At 39.9% G+C, this 14,687-nt stretch overlaps 1 protein-coding gene across 1 annotated transcript; it reads right to left on the bottom strand.

The window, feature by feature from the left end:
• Window positions 1-3,634: 3,634 nt before the first annotated feature.
• On the bottom strand, window positions 3,635-3,952 carry LOC141590411 (uncharacterized). The gene has a single exon (XM_074411006.1). It carries the CDS (start codon window positions 3,950-3,952, stop codon window positions 3,635-3,637), a length of 318 nt encoding a protein of 105 aa, XP_074267107.1.
• Window positions 3,953-14,687: the final 10,735 nt, after the last annotated feature.

The following is a 14,687-nucleotide window of genomic DNA, read 5'->3' as shown; positions in this document are numbered from 1 at the left end:
TGATTTTTTTTTTCGGGATATTACATGTCCGTCCCTCACCATGGTTTCGAAATTTGGTTCCTTTGCAACCAGTTTTTTAACGAATTGTATGATGATCATAAAGCCTTGCTTAATTCAGCTCCCAATGGGAGATTCCAAGATAACACTAATAACGGTAATGCTTGGAAGTTGATTGATCAGATAGCTACTCACATAGTTGAGTATGGTAACCCTAGAGGGAGTAAGAGAGGAAGTGGTTCAGATAGTGCCGTCGCGGAACAATTAGAAGCCACACTTGTACAAATAGCCGAATTAAAGACCACTCAGTCTTTGGAAAAGCAAGAAACAGTCCATATGGTTCAACAAGTGTCCTGCGAGAGATGTGAGATAGATGGCCACACTGCGGCCAACTGTATGAGTACTATTGAACAAGTTCATATAACACCCCCATTTATCCAAGAGTCTGTACTAGAACTTCCCGGATAATTGAGAGTGTTACCATCTCGGAATAACCGAGGTAGCTGATAATCTTTTTTTTTTTTTTGATGACGAGGGGGTTGAATCCCCCCTCCCCCCCGGGGCCCATGCATTCCTGCATCACCACATGGACCATGTAAGCCACCACCTTCGGGGGCTGCAGTGGCCAAGTGATCATCGCCCCAGCTGGTATTCGAACCCGGGACCTCTCAACTCCTGCATTTCTGCAAGCTTCAAGGTTTGACCCAGCTACCACTGGACTAACACCACTTGGTTTTGTAGTAGGTAGTAGATAATCAAAGTGAATGAAACACAGTATTTAATTAACTTAAAAGATTGTTACAACATAAAATACGAAATAATGAAACAACGGGAATAAAATACAATATGAAGACTTCTAATAAGTGGTCTAATTCTAGGTTGGTCCATCCAAGTCCGCGCGCCATCCCATGCTCCCATCTGTCTCATCGGTTACTTCTCAATTCTGCTCCCCATTACGGATCATCACATGTGTCAAACGAATACACGGTCAACCTTACGGTTGAGTAGGATAAATAATCAACAATTAACAAGTATGCAAAATGTATGAGTATGCAATTGCCATGACCATCTACTGAGCTCGTCACCCGAAACATCCACCCGCCAATCCCTGGCCGGGTATACCTCGATTATCATCGAGAAACCAGTTTAGCAGCAGAGGTTATCCGGAGACAGGTCTACCGAACTAGCCCTGGCCTTTAAATCACCATCACAGATATCCAACCGATATCAAAACTAATAACCAGCGCATAAACCATGCTTATGAATGCAGTAACGATACATAGCTAAAACATGCCATTAACTCATATATTAAAACATCCGATTAGACATAGCATCCACATTGAATAAATATAAGAAGACAAATTAAATTATCCTACCTCGATATTAGCAAGTCTTGACAGAATTTATCGTATCAAAAATACTCCACTTCAAACCCGTCACCTAAAATATATAAATAATAATATATTTACTAATTATCCGTATAAATAATCAATTATCTATAATCTAATTATATAAATCATTCTTTGCAATTTATATAATTAAAATGATTATTTACGACTTATATAAATATTCTATAATATCGCTAATAATATATATATATATATATATATATATATATATATATATATATATATATATATATATATATATATATATATATATATATATATATATATATATATATATATATATATATGTAACCGCTTAAAAAAACCATTCCAAAGAACTAAATTAACGTCCGCGACAAGGCATTTTAACCCGTGTCTTAACTTGCCTTCCCATGGTCCCACAGCCTCGTCCCCACCACGGACAGTCACCCGAGTCCACGTTCGTCCCAGGTGGTCAAACCACCAACCCCATAGGTCAACCACCAGGCCCATATCGCGTCCTTAAAACAGGTCTACACACACGTGCCTTAGTTCATTTAATAGACACATGGCTTACATTTCATCGAACACTTACGCAACTGTCTTAAGGCACGTATTTCCACCACCAACAGTCACCATCGTCATCATCATTGACCCACGGTGGAACCACTGGTGATGGGAAAATAATATCCACCGGTAAAGTCCCATGTGGTGGTCAAATCACCACAAAACGAAACCCTTTAAGACAACACGACCAAATGCAACAATGGCAACCACCATTCATTAACTAGAGTTCACTGCCACCACAACCACCATCGTCACCTCTGACTGCCACCATCGTGACCACTGACGCACGACGACACCAGAGGTTGTCCCTGTTCCCAAGGTGGTCCACTAGCGAAAGTGTGGTGACCGTCTTAAGACGACCACGCGGTTTACAAAGGTGCTCTGTTTTCTTTGATTTTCTGGCTACCGTCTCCACAACCCACTACCAACGACCACCGTGAAACACTCTCCGAGATCGACTCAACCACCAGATTCCAACCCACTATGCCCTAGTCAAGTCGGTATTCAAAATGGGTATTGAAAACGAGTTCAACACCCTCTGTTTCCGCGTTCCAGTTCCCACCACCGTGGTGGCGCGTTTTGCCACCACCGACCACCACCTGCCACCATCTTGGTCGACCCTACCTCTACAACCACTACCGACAAACCCAGGTCAGACGAACCCCTAACCATGGGTCAAAACCCGATTGAATACTCCCCCTTACCACCCGTGTTCCAACCCAAACCACCACCACCACCACGGTTAACACCGGCCTGAGATGGGTAAGAATGGTCGAGTTTGGTCCCAACTTAGCCTAGAATCTTGGTCAGGTCAGTCGAGTCAGTCCTAGGGCCAGTTTTGGTGAAGTCTAACGTGGGTGCGCATTTAACAACAAATGAAACGATAAAGCGATAATATATATCATACCTTGAACGATTCCCGTCTCCAAGTCCTAGCTTTCTCCTTCTATCACTCTCCTCACAATTTCAGATTATTTTTGGTGTATGAATGGCTCATGGTAGGTGGGTTTAAGAAGTATTAAAATCATTTCAAATGGTTCAATGAATCATTGATTCTTATGCCTCATAAAAGACTATATTCAACCTCGTAACAATCTTGTAATTGACCTCGTAAAACTTGGTGTACCTAGGTATTATATGGTTCATACCCCCATTCCCAACACCGTCTCATTTTATCATTTAACGAACTCGTTACGAAAAAGCGTAATATATATATATATATATATATATATATATATATATATATATATATATAAAATTATATCTAATTTACGATAGTGATAATATTTTATTATTACGAGCTATAAAATATGAGCTATAGAATACGGGGTATTACAGTCTTCCCCCCTTAAAATGAACTTCGTCCCGAAGTTCGCCCAGAAGTACTATCACAAGCGTACCCAAGCCGCGAAAATTTATGTAGCTAAGAGGTTAACTCAGTTACGAAAAATGATGATGCTATATTTAAGGGTACTAAAACATGAAATACTACATTCTACCCTCCTAAAAAGAAAGTTACGTCCTCGTAACTTACCTCAAGTGAAAAACTTGGGATATCTTTCCTTCATTGAAGTCTCGGTCTCCCAGGTGGCTTCCTCTACATTATGATTGGTCCAAAGAACTTTCACTAATATCGTCTCACCGTTCCTAGTTTTTCTCACCTTCCGGTCAAGGATTTCCTTTGGCATCTCTTAGTAGGACATCTACTCATCGACTTCAATAGTTTTATAATCTAGCACGTAAGTAGGGTCACTCACATACTGCCTCAATTGGGAAATATGGAATATATTTTCGACCTTGGCTAGAGCTGGAGGTAAGGCTAATCGGTATGCTACCTCCCCAATTCTATCCAGAATTTCAAATGGCCCAATATACTTCTGGCTAAGCTTTCCTCTCTTCCCGAATCGCATTACCCCTTTCATAAGAGATACCTTCAGCAAGACCTTCTCACCCTCCTTAAAGGTGATCTCACTCCTGTTTAAGTCTGCATAACTCTTCTGCCTGTCTTGCGCGGCTCTCATCTTCTGGCGAATTATCTTCACCTACTCTACCATCTCCTGGATCTTCTCGGGGCCTAACACTACCACATAAGCCCTATCGTCCCATCAAACTAGACTTCGACACTTCCTCCCATATAATGATTTAAAGGGTGTTACCCTAATGCTGGAGTGATAGTTGTTGTTGTATGAAAACTCTATTAAATCCAACTTATCTTCCCAACATCCCCCGAATTCCAACACACAAGCTCGAAGCATATATTTTAGCGTCTGAATGGTCCTCTCTGTCTGACCGTCGGTAGCTAGATGGAAAGCTGTACTCATCTTCAACTTTGTCCCCATTAGAGACTGCAGCTCCTACCAAAACTTAGAGATAAATCTGGAGTCTCGATCTGACACAATGTCCTTAGGCACTCCATGCAGCTTCACAACACTTTTGATGTATGCCCTAGCTAACTCAGCCTTGCTCCAGGTGTCTTTCATAGGGATAAAATGGGCCGATTTGATCAGTCTATCAATAATAACCCAGATCATGTTATTACCCCTCTGAGTTCTGGGTAGCCCCACGATGAAATCCATTGATATGCTTTCCCATTTCCATTCTGGCACGTCTAAAGGCTGAACTTTCCCTTGCGGTCTCTTATGCTCACTTTTCACTCTTTGGCACACCAAGCATCGGGACACAAACTCCGCCACTTCCTTATTCAAATTTGGCCACCAAAACGTCTTCTTAAAATCCTAGTACAACTTATCCCCTCCGGGATGGACTGAATAAGGTGTAGAATGGGATTCCGTAAGTATCTTCCTTTTTAGCTCTTCATCCTCTAGTATACACCATCTCCCAGCAAACCTCAAACTATCATTAGCGTCAATCTCGAACTTGGAATAAGGTTTAGCGTCGCTAGATTTACCCACTGCTTTACGCCATCTTGAGATTCTTGGGTCCTCCCTTTACTTTTCCCGGATCTCCTCATATAGTTCGGGCTCAATCGTTAAATCCCTAAAAGACTCTCCCTTCCTGATTACAGCAATGCCCATGTCCCCCAGCTCACGATACAACCTCACCATGGACTTGGCAGTACACAAGGCGTGAATGGATTTCCTACTTAATGCATCTGCCACCACATTGGCTTTACCCTCCTTGTAGATAATCTTCATACCGTAATTCCCAATTAGCGCGATCCACCTCCTTTGCCTTATATTAAGCTCTCTCTGGGTATAGATGTACTTCAAACGTTTGTGGTCGGAGAACACTTTAAACGTAGCTCCATAGAGGTAACGACGCCACAATTTAAGTGCGAATACCACTGCTCCTAGCTCCAGATCATGAGTCGGGTAATTCTCCACATATGGTTTCAATTGTCGCGAAGCATACGCGATCACCTTGCCATTCTGCATCAAAACACACCCTAGTCCATTCTTGGAAGCATCGGTGAACACTTCGAAGTTCTCGGTCTCCTTGGGTAAGGCAAGAATAGGTGTTGTAGTTAAGCTCTCCTTCATGGTCAGCAAAGCCTTCTCACAACTCTCATCCCACTTGAACTTGTTCTCCTTCCTCATCAGAGAAGTTAAGGGCTTGGTGATTTTAGAAAAATCCTTAACAAATCTTCGGTAATAGCCTGCTAATCCCAAGAAACTTTGAATATCCCCCATGTTCTTTGGTCTTCCCCACTTAGCAACGGCCTCGATCTTACATGGATCCACATAAACCCCTTCCTTGGACACTACGTGCCCCATAAATGTCACTTTCTCTAACCAGAATTCGCACTTGGTCAGTTTGGCGTACAACTGATTTTCCCACAACGTTTGCAAAATAATTCTCAGGTGTTTCTCATGCTCTTCTCGATTCTTAGTACACCAAGATATCATCTATAAAGACTACTACGAACTGATCCAAATAGGGACTAAACACACGGTTCATTAAGTCCATGAAGACAGTCGGTGCATTAGTTAACCCAAATGGCATGACAACAAATTTTTAGTGTCCATACCTGGTCCTGAATGCAGTCTTGGGGATATCCTCATCCTTAATCCTCAATTGGTGGTATCATGATCTCAAGTCAATCTTGGACAAGACTCCCGCTCCACTCAGTTGGTCGAACAAATCATCGATTCGGGGCAAGGGATATCTATTCTTGATGGTTGCACTGTTCAACTCTCTGTAATCTATACATAGTCTCATACTCCCATCCTTTTTCTTCACAAACAACACGAGAGCTCCCCAAGGTGACACACTGGGTCTTACATAACCCTTTTCTAGGAGTTCTCCCAATTGTTTCTTGAGTTCTACCATCTCCTTCGGTCCCATTCGGTATGGTGCTTTAGAAATTGGCCCAGTTCCCGGTTTCAGATCGATATTAAAATCTAAGTCTCGCTTCGGTGGCAACCCAGAGATTTTATATGGAAATACTTCTTGGAATTATCTCACAACCTCGATGTCACAGGCTTGGGGTGTATCCGCTTGGAAATCCCATACATGACATACGATTAGCTCATCCTTCTTCTTAAAGCAGGTCTTAAGGGTGTTTATGGTGATAAGCTTTAATTTTGGTTTTACTACAAATCCCTTATATGACACTCTCACTCCCTTGGGTCCCCTTAAGGTAACTTTCTTTTGGTGACAATCGATAAAGGCCTTGTACTTCTAGACCTAAGGTTTTTGCATGATCGGTGGAAATAAAGGAATATGATGCTCCAGAGTCAAACAGAACAAAAGTAGGTTTAGAGTGTACATGAAAAGTACCCGTGACCACATGAGCATCCTTCTCAGCTGCTTCCTTGCCCATTGTGAATAACCTTCCACTGCTCTTCTCTCCATTCTGACTGGTCGTGGGTGCACCACTCTGCTGGCTAGCCTCCTTAAGTCTTTTCTGAAAATTGCCATAGCTTTGACCCTGGTTTCCTTGAAATCAGTTCTGATTCGGGTAACTATTGTAGCTCCTCTGGTTGCTAATTGCCCCGGATCTCGATCTCCCACCATAAATTTGAGCATGTGTTCGGTAACCTCCACCCAGGTTTCCCCGGAAGTTGTTTCTTTCTTGATTCCCCAAATTCACCCTGCAATCCGCCTTCTTATGCCCCAACCTTCCACACCTGAAACAATTACTTCCTCCACTTGATGCCCTAGTCATGTCACGGTTACTGCCCCCTTGACTGGCACTTCCAACTGGTGCGCTGTTAGCAAAATAGGAATTGTTGCGGTTCGAATTCTGCTTTTTGTTTCCAGCGCCCTCACTATTGGTCTCCGCCTTTCTCTTCTCGATTTTTTTCCTTCTTCTCCTCCTTCAACATATCGGCAATTCTTTCAGCCTGCCCAGCCCTCTGGTATATGTCCTCAATGGTTGTGGGCTCGGCCGCCATTAGCCTCTTTTTGATATTCACAGTTAACCCTTTCTCGAACCTCATAGCCAAAATCTCCTCTGAGAATCCAAGGTCAGCAACGTACTCAGCTAACTGCATAAACTTGTTGTGATAAGTTTCTACAGTCATATCCTCAGTCATCTTGAAAGTATCAAATTCGGCCCTCAACTTGCTTTTGACATGCTCGGGTTGGAATGTTGATGCAGCTTGGTCCACCTGCAGATCCTCTGGACAAGCTAGCAACTCGAAAATATTGTCAAATTCCTATCACCCCTCCCCCAAAAGATGCAACTCTCCTTCTTCATCGAACTTAGTTGGGTTATGCCTCGAGATGATCGAGCTCATTATTTACGAGTCCATTGCCCCTGTACCCTGAACCATGGCTATCAAGGCCGCATTGGTAGCCAGGAGTCTCTCTAACTCCGCTTGGGTAATGTTGGCAGCAGATGGGTCTCTTCTTGGAGGCATAATTCTACAAGAGTTGAACGAAATTATAAATATTTTATCATAGGCCAGGGTAGCTTAGACATCTAGTTCCTGCAACAGAAAATATGGTACGGTGGGTTGATTTGGCCTTTCCAGCCTACCACGGTTACTCTACTCCTAGGTTATGGTTTAGTTCTTCATTCTACCTTACTCTATTGGATATTCAAATATATCACACTACCTAAGGGCTTAGGGATCATTTAACCGCATATCACTAGGCATGATTTCACAACACTTATACATACAATCAAGTAATTGCATGAAAATACCAACTATATAATCATATTATTCCAACCATTCATCAATCACTATACACTAATCTACTTACCTTGCTCCTTCCCTGCAGGAAAAGTTAGTACGATACTATAGCAGGTCAATACATAGACTACCTCACTCTTCAGTTGCTCTCATTGGGTTCCCGAGTCAGAACTGAAAGGGCCCATGGTTTTGGTGTGAGGGGCCCCCTAACTCATCCTATTCCCTTTTTGGGGCTCCTATCAGTTTCTATCCCGGGGTTCATTTTTTATTTGACTCTTCCTATGTTCATTTTATTCATTAACTTTAGGCCAGAGGATCGTTCGCTCTGATACCACTTTGTAACACCCCCATTTATCCAAGAGTCTGTACTAGAACTTCCCGGATAATTGAGAGTGTTACCATCTCGGAATAACCGAGGTAGTAGATAATCAAAGTGAATGAAACAAATTATTTAATTAACTTAAAAGATTGTTACAACATAAAATACGAAATAATGAAACAGCGGGAATAAAATACAATATGAAGACTTCTAATAAGTGGTCTAATTCTAGGTTGGTCCATCCAAGTCCTCACGCCATCCCATGCTCCCATCTGTCTCATCTGTTACCTGTCAATTCTGCTCTCCATTACGGAACATCATAGGTGTCAAACGAATACACAGTCAACCTTACGGTTGAGTAGGATAAATAATCAACAATTAACAAGTATGCAAAATGTATGAGTATGCAATTGCCATGACCATCTACTGAGCTCATCACCCGAAACACCCACCCGCCAATCCCTGGCCGGGTATACCTCGATTATCATCGAGAAACCAGCTTAGCAGCTGAGGTTATCCGGAGACATTTCTGCAGAACTAGCCCGGGCCTTTAAATCACCATCACAGATATCCAACCGATATCCAAACTGATAACCAATGCATAAACCATGCTTATGAATGCAGTAACGATACATAGCTAAAACATGCCATTAACTCATATATTAAAACACCCGATTAGACATAGCATCCACATTGAATAAATATAAGAAGACATATTAAATTATCCTACCTCGATATTAGCAAGTCTTGACAGAATTTATCGTATCAAAAATACTCCCCTTCAAACCCGTCACCTAAAATATATAATTTACTAATTATCCGTATAAATAATCAATTATCTATAATCTAATTATATAAATCATTCTTTGCAATTTATATAATAAAACGATTATTTACAACTTATATAAATATTCTATAATGTCGCTAATAATAATATATATAACCGCATCAAAAACCGTTCCAAAGAACTAAAATAACGTCCCCGACAAGGCTTCTTAACCCGTGTCTTAACTTGCCTTCCCATGGTCCCACAGCTACATCCCCACCATGGACAGTCACCCCAGTCCACGATCGTCCCAGGTGGTCAAACCACCAACCCCATAGGTCAACCACCAGGCCCACATCTCGTCCCTAAAACAGGTGTACACACACATCCCTTTAGTTCATTTAATAGACATATGGCTGACATTTCATCGAACACTTACGCAACTGTCTTAAGGCACGCATTTCCACCACCAACAGTCACCACTGTCATCATCACTGACCCACGGTAGAACCACTGATAATGGGAAAACAACATCCACCAGTCAAAGTCCCTTGTGGTGGTCAAACCACCACTAAACGAAACACTTTAAGATAACATAACCAAACGCAACAATGGAAACCACCATTCATTAACTAGAGTTCACGGCCACCACAACCACCACCGTCACCTCTGATTTCCACCATCGTCACCCTTGACGCACGACGACACCAGAGGTTGTCCCTGTTCCCAAGGTGGTCTACTAGCGAAGGTGTGGTGGTCGTCTTAAGACGACCACGTGGTTTCCAAAGGTGCTATGTTTTCTTTGATTTTCCGGCAACCATCTCCACAACCCACTACCAATGACTAACGTGACACACTCCCCGAGGTCGACTCAACCAACAGGTTCCAACCCACCATGCCCTAGTCAAGTCGGTATTCAAAATTGGGTATTGGAAACGGTTTCAACACCCCATGTTTCTGCGTTCCAGTTCCCACCACCATGGTGGCGGGTTTTGCCACCACCGACCACTACCTGCCACCATCTTGGTCAACCCTACCCTTACAATCACTACCCACAAACCCAGGTCAGACGAACCCATAACCATGGTTCAAAACCCGACTGAATACTCTCCCTTACCACCCGTGTTCCAACCCAAACCACCACCACCACCACCACGGTTAACACTAGCCTGAGATGGGTAAGAATGGTCGAGTGTGGTCCCAACTTAGCCTAGGGTATGGGTTAGGTCAGTCAAGTCAGTCCAAGGGCCAATTTTGGTGAATTCTAAGGTAGGTACGCGTTTAACAATAAATGAAACGATAAAGCGATAATATATATCGTACCTTGAACGATTCCCGTCTCAAAGTCCTATCTTTCTCCTTCTATCACTCTCCTCACAATTTCAGATTACTTTTGGTACATGAATGGCTCATGGTAGGTGGGTTTAAGAAGTATTAAAATCCTTTCAAATGGTTCAATGAATCGTTGATTCTTATGCCTCGTAAAAGACTACATTAAACCTCATAACAATCTTGTAATTGACCTCGTAAAACTTGGTCTACCTAGGTATTATACGGTTCATACCCCCCATTCCCAACACCATCTCATTTTATCATTTAACGAACTCGGTTACGAAAAAGCGTATTATATATATATATATATATATATATATATATATATATATATATATATAGGGTTGAGATCCCATGAGAACTCCTTTTACATGAGAACTGTGAGAACCCCGGGTTCAGAACTGTTGTACCAAAGGTTCAGAACCTTTATACCTCAAGTTCAGAACTTTTATACCAAAGGTTCACCCATTTTAGAGACTATAGTAATAATTAATGATAGCCTTATCATTTATGGTATATAAATCAATCCAGTCATTCAATTGTCCTATATCTCACTTTGGAATTCACGATTTTGTTATAACTCCACCACTTCCATTTTTGTAACCCACCCATTTCAACAAACTCTAACCTCTCTTATACTCCATTAATAGACCTGATGGTTGATGCCACTCTACGCACATCACACACCAGTCACCACCCTCCCGACACCCACCACCCTCAGCTACTCGGACTACAACTAGCACTACCCGAAGGTCAACACCACGTTGGCACCATCAACATAAGTAAAACTCATCGGCTGTTCATTTTCTGTCTCGAAAGCAATCATTGTTCGAGATACGGTGGTTGTTGCGGTGGTCATGATGGCGGTGGGGGAAGTTAGGAAAGGATAAACTGCTGAATTCGCGGGCATCACAAGATTTGACAAAATCAATCAAATTCATAATCAAAATCACACAAATTGAAAAGATTGGGGATTCGTGTTAGAGTTTGCAGTAAATAGACGAGAGGTGATGACGTTTAAGGTTGATTATGAGGAACAAGTGAAAGGTAGGGACCTACGATGACAAAATTAGAAAACTGAGAATTTACTGAATGTGATCTCCTTCATTTGTATTTTTTTAATTAGTTGAGGTAATTAATTAAATAAATTGAGGATTGGTGGAATCATTGTAATGGCCAATGGGCAAATGGTGGTTGAAGTGCAGGGAGAATGGTGGTTGTTGAGTCACAGTAGCAGCGTTTGTGTGGGATGGCAGGCTATTGCGACGAATGGGGGTGATGGTGGTAATCGGGAATGGTGGTGACTCGTGTAGGCGTGGATGGTGGTGATAATGGTGTAGTGTGGTACGGCTACGGTGGTGATAAGAGAGTTTTTGGGTTCTGAACATTTGGTATTAAACTTCTAAACATGGGGTTCTCATGGGAAGGAGGTTCTCATAGGATCCTAAATCTACATATATATATATATATATATATATATATATATATATATATATATATATATATATATATATATATATATATATATATATAGTAATAAGATCAAGTGAGTCCATGTCTTACATTTGAGTCCATAAGTTCCCTTTAGAGCCATTAGATGAGGAAGATGGAGGGTTGAGATTGAAAGCAAAAAGTAGGGATTAAAGCTCATTAAACCCACTCTCTCACTACCTATACTAATTAATCACTAACTCTTCCTAATTAACTACTAATTTAATATATATACTTTTCCAAACACTACTTCTCTCTCATATCTCATAATTTCACTCATTTTTTATCTCTCAAAAACCTCTCCTCTCTAAAAACCAAACAAATTCAAAAACAAAAAAATCAAAAATTTTCCCCCCCTTTTCTCTCCAACCCAACCACCGTACCACCACCTCCCGTCACACCACCACACAACCACAGCCCGCACACCCCCACACACCCCACAGCCCACCACACCGCCGCACACCCCACGCCCCACAGCCACCACCGCACACCTCCTCTCCTTCCTTCCCCACACAGCCGCACACCCCACACCCCACCGCGACAACAACACCACCACGCACCTCTCCTCCCCTGCCTCACCACCACCACCGACGACCCACGACCCCAACATCACACATCCACCACCGCACACACAAACAACCACGACCTCCTTCCTCCACCGCCTCACCTTCTTCCACTCCACCACACGACGACCACCACGACCTTCCACCGCCCTCCCCTTATCTTTTTTCCAGATCTGCCGCACCTCCCCTGCCGACACCACCGTCCCTCAGCCGTCCTCTCCTCCTTTTCTCCCTCATTTTTTTTTCCTTTTTTCTTGGTTTCTTGCTGTGTCGTGTCTTTTTTCTTTTTTTTTTTCTTTTTTTGTGTATTTATTCCACATTTGTCTTGTTGTAACAAATCTTGTATTTTTTCTTTTTTTTTTTCTTTTTTTTTGTTTATTTACTCCACATTAGTCTTGTTGTACATATTTCTTTCAAATGTCCTTTATATTTTTTCCTAGATCTTATTTATATTTTGTGAGATCTCATTTTTTAACCTTTTTCACTAAATTTTTTAGTCTTGTAACTTGTTTCGGCTAGAGTAACATTTTTTCGGCTAAAATTACACTTTTTGTTTTTAGAATTACACTTTTTTCTGTTAGAATTACACTTTTTTTCTGTTAAAATTACACACTTCTTCATTAAAATTACACTTTGTTCTGTTAAAATTATACCTTTTTCTGTTAAAATCACACTTTCCTCCATTAAAATTACAATTTTTTATGTTAAAATTATACTTTTTTTGCTAGAATAACACTTTATTCGGCTAAAATTACACTTTTTGTTGTTAGAATTACACTTTTTTTTGTTAAAATTACACTTTTTTTTGCTAGAATAACACTTTTTTGGGCTAAAATTACACTTTTTGTTGTTAGAATTACACTTTTTCTGTTAAAATTACACTTTTTTTCTGTTAAAATTACACTTTTTTTTTGCTAGAATAACACTTTTTTCGGCTAAAATTACACTTTTTGTTGTTAGAATTACACTATTTTCTGTTAGAATTACACTTTTTTTTTGCTAGAATAACACTTTTTTCGGCTAAAATTACACTTTTTGTTGTTAGAATTACACTATTTTCTGTTAGAATTACACTTACCTCTATTGGACTAATGTTACACTCTCAATGGACTCTGTCATATTCTCATATTCTCATTGGACTAATGTTACATTCTCAATGGACTAAAATTACATTCTCGATGGGACCGAAATTATACTTCTCCTGGACTAAAATTACACTTTTCTGGACTAAAATTACATTCTCTTTGACTAAAAATAACAATCTCATTGGACTGAAATTACACTTACCTGAACTAAAATAACACTTTTTGTCATTAAAATAACACTCGTAAAATGCTAAATTACAATAACTTGTGATAAAATGACAAAAAATCAAAATATTATTCGTTAAAATTACTCGGAAAAGATTGAAGTTAAACTTGTAAAACGCTAAATTCTCGAAAATATTTCTTAAAATTACACTTTTTGCCTTTAGAATTACACTTTTTGCCGTTAGAATTAAAATCCTAAAATGTCGAAAACTTGTCTCGAAAAAAAAAAACGAAACAGTCGAAAACTTGTCTCGAAAAAAAAAACGAAACAGGAAAAATTTTAACAAAATTTTCATAAACTTTGAAGTATAAGACAAAATATGGTGTTAATTGTGAATGATAATGAATTAGTGAATGTATAATTAAAATTAGAGAGAGAAGTGAATTAATTAGTGTTAAGTGTGTTTTTTGCTTTCAATCTCAACCTTCCACCATGCATGATCCAATGGTTGTGGGAGGGACTTATGGACTCAAAAAAAAAGGGACTTAGAAGAACTTGACACTATATATATATATATATATATATATATATATATATATATATATATATATATATATATATATATATATATATATATATATATATGTATGTATATATATATATATGTATGTATATATATATATATATGTATGTATACATACATATATATATACATACATATATATATATATACATACATATATATATATATACATACATATATATATATATATATACATATATATATATATATACATATATATATATATATATATATATATATATATATATATATATATATATAGATTTAGGATCCGTGAGAATGATCACTCGGTGAGAACGGTGAGAACGCACTATATACATTAGAATATATATTTATACAAGGTACACTTT

The sequence above is a fragment of the Silene latifolia genome, chromosome 7 (genome assembly GCF_048544455.1).
Source record: "Silene latifolia isolate original U9 population chromosome 7, ASM4854445v1, whole genome shotgun sequence".
In the NCBI taxonomy this organism is placed as follows: domain Eukaryota; kingdom Viridiplantae; phylum Streptophyta; class Magnoliopsida; order Caryophyllales; family Caryophyllaceae; genus Silene; species Silene latifolia.
The sequence above is the reverse complement of the archived record's forward strand: the minus strand, read 5'-3'. Positions and strand labels throughout refer to the sequence as shown.

Bases quoted from the DNA above. Each gene is read 5' to 3' on its own strand.
- LOC141590411 (XM_074411006.1), bottom strand. From the start codon at position 3,952: ATGAGAGCCGCGCAAGACAGGCAGAAGAGTTATGCAGACTTAAACAGG.